A 5,814-nucleotide genomic window follows, 5' to 3' on the forward strand; every position below is an offset into this window, starting at 1 on the left:
AGGATACAGGGGGATCCCAATCTGTTTTGATATTTGTCATAACTTTCCTAAAACGTCGTTCCAAAGTTTGATAAAATCGTTTTATCATTCTATCGTACTGCGGATGTAGTACATTTGCTGAATATCTAGTTTCTGGTACATCTCATGAATTACAGCTGATTCAAAATTCTTCCCTTGGTCGGAATGTAATTCTATTGGAACACCATTTCTCGATACCCAATTGTTGATTAATACATGCGCTACTGTTTTTGCCTTTTGATTAGAATTGCGTACACCTCTGGTCATTTGAAATAGTCCATGACTATCAAAACATACTTACATCGTTCGTTGAGAATTTCGGGAATTCTTATTTTCGGAACAGTAATCAGAACTCGTGAGGTTTGACCATATTTGACCTTTCCTATATACGCTACTGATTCTATTTGAATTTAATATTCGACTCAAATGTGTTTTAGAATTCTGTAAATAATCGAATTAAGCTTATAAATATGCGAAATTTGTACCGTCCTGTGTCAGAATTTTCGATGGTAAATGTCAAAATAAAATGAAATAAGTTAAAATTTATTTGAAAAATATGGATTCCGTTGCATTGTGGATGGAGGACGAGGAAATTATTGAGGAAAGTATTACGAGAAGATATTTAAGAAATGAATTTAATATTATGGAATTATCGTCAAAAAGGTAATTTGTTATGTATGTACCAGAGACCTGCACGATTAAGGTAGGCATCGTACGATTACGTTACTAAGTAACACTTCTGACGATTACCACGATGCGAAGGTAACATTGCGCATCGGCATCGCGGCATCGTGGCATCGTACGATTACTATCTGGTATCGTCAATGGCAAATGAAACGAAGTATGTACATATGTACATAAAAGAAAATTCTTGTGATTTTTCTTTCGTACTTACCTTATATTAGGAAAAAATTAATAAAATTCTCTTCATTTAAACATAAATTAATTCAATAAAACATAACATAACACAACATAAATTAATTCAATAAATAAAAATAAATTAAATATATCTCGTTATTTTCGATCAAAATAAACAACGAATTAAAAATAAAAAAATATTTAATATGAACTTAATTTTTTTGTTGTGAATGCAAAAATAAAATGACGTCCAGATTTTCTCCTTTCAAATTTGTTCTTCTTTCTTCTAATATACGGTTTGCCAAACTAAAACATCTTTCGTTTGCTGCACTAGACGCTGGAATACATAAAATTTGTCGTGCCAGTCTAGCCATCAATGTAAACTCATCTTCATGACGCGCACAATACTAATTGAGTAACATGTTAGTAATCGGCGATGCCGATACCCACGATGCCGATGCCCACGATGCCAAAGTACCGTTACGTAGCGTGTACTCGCCGCATCGGCATCGCCGCTTGCTAACATGTTACTTTTTTAATTACTCGTGCAGGTCTCTGGTATGTACATATGTTATGTATTATGTTCGGTTATAAACTGCTTTTGCATTTTGGATTATCAGGCATGTGTTGCAATTCGTTTTCGTCTAAAATTGTTATAGACAACGTGACACCATGTGCTGAATTTGACGTTTTCGAACATCAATCGTATCATATTTACCATGTGACAGAAATCGATTTCATCATATTTTTTCCGTTTTGAAATCGTGAGCACACGAAAAATATATTTGATTGTGGGAAAGTTGGAAAAATGTTTGTATACTGATTATATTTTGTTGAAATGTATAAAAAATTGCTCAATTTTAGAGACAAGCATAAAACACAAGCACAAGATGAAATATTTAAAAATTTCATGGAAATTTATAGCGAAAAATTTTGTTAAGATAGACCGCGCGGCAATGGAGGCTCTTTGGGCAGATCTGGCGAAAAAGCTTAATTGTGAAGGTCCCCCACAAAAAGATATAAATGGCTGGAAGAAAGTAAGTATAAATATTGTAGTAATTACATCTTAATTACTTGCTCACATATGGAATTATAAAATTATTTCTTTGAGCAGGTCTGGTCGGACCGGAAGGACTGTGTAAGAAAAAAAATTGCACACAATAAACGCGAGACTAGAGCCACCGGTGGAGGTCAGTTTAACCAGTTCGTTTTAACATCAACCGAAGAAAAAATTGCTGAACTAGCCGGTATATGTATTTACGAGTGTTGAGGGGATTCCCAAAATATTTTCATTCACTATAAATGAAAGTACATCAATACCCCGAAAACGTCCTCGGCAAGACTCGATTCAAGATTGCATAAGGCAACATATCGTGAAGGGGGCAGGTGCGGTTGAATAGTTGTCTGGGACATTGGGGTATCTCCTTAAAAGTTTCAGAGAAACTTCAACAATTTTAAAAGAAGCGAATGACAACTTGGGAAAGTTTATAAATAGTTTATGTATCCTAATTGCCAATCAAAACAGATTAGCTCCGTTGCACAATGAAAGTGTTCGAGTGCATCATGCAAATTTATAAAGAATAGCTAAAAGAAAAATTTAAACAAAAATAGAAATACAACTTTCTCATTATTTTCCCAATCATTTCGGTATATTAAATACGCAGAAACCATAAAAACACTCATATTCATAAAAATATTTCACACGAAATTGTTATTGAATGTCAATTGTTTGATTATCAGCTGTTTCGAATTTAAGTTCGAATCAGAACAAAATCGAGTGAATTTCATCACACCTCATCAATTCGTGCGATTTGCAATTCGGTGAAATCGCGCGATTTCCAGCACATGCTCGTATAGCTTCATACAAAACTTTAGACTTTATAAGGAACCCATTGTCTTAGAAGGCATAACTGAGGAACTATCGGTACCTATAAGATCCACGGTAGTAAGTCCAGCTATAAAACTTGCCGCTATTTTAAAATTCCATTGTCTGAAGCTGAAGCATAGCGTCAATGCTATGGTGGTATGTTTATTTTACAACGTTATATTCAGACTTATTTATTACAACCGCCCCAGCCTTTGGCCAAGTTTGGATGTGTTTCCATAACTTCCATCATTATTTCAAATTGGTTTTGTTTTGTGTGCTGACTTTTGCTAGCCCAGTTCCTAATAAAAAAAATATTGCCTTTAAACTTCTTATCTACAGTATAATATGTAATAAAATTTATTAAAATACTTACATTTTTCAAAACTTTCTTACTCTACAACTCACAAGCTAACGAATATTTTATGCGAAACTGGAATAAATTTGATAATTGACAATTAAATTTGTTTTTTCCACGCACTCACCTTCTCGGTCACCACAAAAGCTCTTCAAATGGAAAAAACGAATTTCTTTAAATGTATAGATATATACGCGTGTATATTTATTGATGTTGTTCTGTTTTATGTAAAAATATTAGTATTTGCGTGATCAATATAGTTCTGTGTTTATAATTCCGAAACAGGATGACGATAAAAAAGCGCTGATGTCGTTCCGGGAAGAGGTTCGCACACCCTCTAGATCGCTGATGAGGTCGGAAGTGAAATGAAGTAGGATCTCCTTGTCGGGCCCTATTTTTCCCTTTGGTGCGTGGGATCAGATGGTGTGATGTGGTTGGTTGGTGTACGTGTATGTGGGTTTCGATGTGTGGTGCTCTCATGAGTAGTGTGGAATGTGGGTTGTAAGCCGTGATATGGTGAGTGTGGTAAAGGTGCGTGTGGGTGTTGTGAGGTAGAGTTGATGTGGTGTGCTTTTATTTTTTTGTAGTAGGGGGAAGCATCGAAAGCCGGACTGCGGAACTTTAATCCGCTAAACCTAACCTACTCCCAACTCGAGACTCTCGCACGGAACCACAGATTAAGTATTACTTCGTGGGTGGTGTGGTAATGTGGTGTGTGTGTTGATGTCGGGGGAGGATGCCCATTTATACAAAATTCGAATTACATAATCCAAATATCACAATAAATATTTTACCTGTGACTGAATCCATTGAAATGGTATAACCTCTATCTTTAATGCCGTCAAGTTTTGTTTAGCATATTGTAGATCACTTTTACTATTGTGAATGGCTTAAATGACAAAAGAAATTATAAGTTTCTTTTTTTCTTGGGGGTTTATAACATAAGATTTAAAAGCAATTATAGTAATTTATAGCAAACCAAAATAAAGGGTTAGAACAAAAAATAAATATATCCATTAAGAAAGGAACGTAACAGTATTGCGTATGCATCAGAAGGCATGGTAGCGCAGGGTGGCACTACAAGGCTGGCTGTTTGTTTAATCATCTGGTACATTTACATATGTATATAATTTAACAACTATATAATTTAATACTTGATACGGTAAAAAAAAGGACTTAATAGAAGCCTATAGATGAAAATAGATATCTCCGGATCTACTTGACCAATTTCAGCTAAATGTTGCAGTGTGGTAATGGGCAAAATCAGGCCCCTTTCTCATATAACACAACTGTAAATTCCATCTGTGTCTTTCATTTTCCAGTATATAAATCAACATCAAATGAATATTTCGGAATTCAACTTTGCACAAAATGTTGACTTTAAGTGTTTCTCAAAATATTTCAGCCTCCAGATACCGAAGATGTGGCCTCCAGTGTTCATAGCTGACTTATTACCGAAAATATCGATCATTGTGTATAATATATAATTAAAAATCGAAGAGAATTCCTTCTTGTTAATAGTATGTCTGTGTTTTAGAAGTGGGTAGAATCACGATTAATACTTCCCTTAGCCCCATATAACTCATATAAATATTATTTTTTTCCGATTGATTTTGTACCAAATATATTTCTAGTAGCGGTGCATCTTTGTGCCTAAAATGGATAGAATTGTGTGAAAACTGGTTCTAGCTCTAGCATGTTTTTCTCTTAATAATTGTATTTTTGGAAAATCAATAATACGTAGTAATCCCAGAAATACATTTAATCGGTACAATTTAGTCTACGAATTACTCCAAATCCCATAAACTACATGTAATGATTTTCAATGTTCTAACAAATATTATGCCGAATATGTCGGTTGTGTGTGAGTTGTTTATTTATAAATTGCTTAAAAATACATATGTATGTATGTTCTCGAGTATACCTGAGCAATGCCAAAGGTTGTGCCACAAGCCAAGACCTTTTTTTGCCCCAATATATCCTGCTTATTGAATTTCGACCGCCCAACTGATATGAATAAAATAAATTATTAATAGAAATTTTTGTATTTTTGGAAAATCAATATAAATTTAACAAAAAAATTCGTTTATTATTAACTACGTTAAAAGATACCTGGCAAATCAACAACCGACCAGATATTCACCATGCGCCAAATCTTGGAGAAGACCCGTGAAAGGAGAATCGACACACACCACCTCTTCGTCGATTTCAAAGCTGCTTTCGACAGCACGAAAAGGAGCTGCCTTTATGCCGCGATGTCTGAATTTGGTATCCCCGCCAAACTAATACGGCTGTGTAAACTGACGTTGAGTAACACCAAAAGCTCCGTCAGGATCGGGAAGGACCTCTCCGAGCCGTTCGATACCAAACGAGGTTTCAGACAAGGCGATTCCCTATCGTGCGACTTTTTCAACCTGCTTTTGGAGAAAATAGTTCGAACCGCAGAACTAAATAGAGAAGGTACCATCTTCTATAAGAGTGTACAGCTGTTGGCGTATGCCGATGATATTGATATCATCGGCCTCAACACCCGCGCCGTTAGTTCTGCTTTCTCCAGGCTGGACAAGGAAGCACAGAAAATGGGTCTGGCAGTGAACGAGGGCAAGACGAAGTATCTCCTGTCATCAAACAAACAGTCGTCGCATTCGCGACTTGGCACTCACGTCACTGTTGACAGTCATAACTTTGAAGTCGTAGATAATTTCGTCTATCTTGG

At 35.5% G+C, this 5,814-nt stretch overlaps 1 protein-coding gene across 1 annotated transcript; it reads left to right on the forward strand.

Moving 5' to 3' along the window:
* Positions 1–1,749: 1,749 nt before the first annotated feature.
* On the forward strand, positions 1,750–2,192 carry LOC120781397. The gene is made up of 2 exons (XM_040113606.1): positions 1,750–1,913; positions 1,991–2,192. Exons 1-2 carry the CDS (start codon positions 1,767–1,769, stop codon positions 2,144–2,146), a joined length of 303 nt encoding a protein of 100 aa, XP_039969540.1. The 5' UTR covers positions 1,750–1,766; the 3' UTR covers positions 2,147–2,192.
* The last annotated feature ends 3,622 nt before the right edge of the window (positions 2,193–5,814 follow it).

The sequence above is a fragment of the Bactrocera tryoni genome, unplaced genomic scaffold, assembly GCF_016617805.1.
Source record: "Bactrocera tryoni isolate S06 unplaced genomic scaffold, CSIRO_BtryS06_freeze2 scaffold_7, whole genome shotgun sequence".
NCBI classification, from domain to species: domain Eukaryota; kingdom Metazoa; phylum Arthropoda; class Insecta; order Diptera; family Tephritidae; genus Bactrocera; species Bactrocera tryoni.

What these genes read in the sequence shown, in the direction of transcription:
- LOC120781397 (XM_040113606.1), top strand. Translation starts at nt 1,767, where the DNA reads ATGAAATATTTAAAAATTTCATGGAAATTTATAGCGAAAAATTTTGTT. An exon ending in ATATAAATGGCTGGAAGAAA is followed by an intron (nt 1,914 to 1,990) that starts GTAAGTATAAAT and finishes TTCTTTGAGCAG; the next exon opens with GTCTGGTCGGACCGGAAGGA.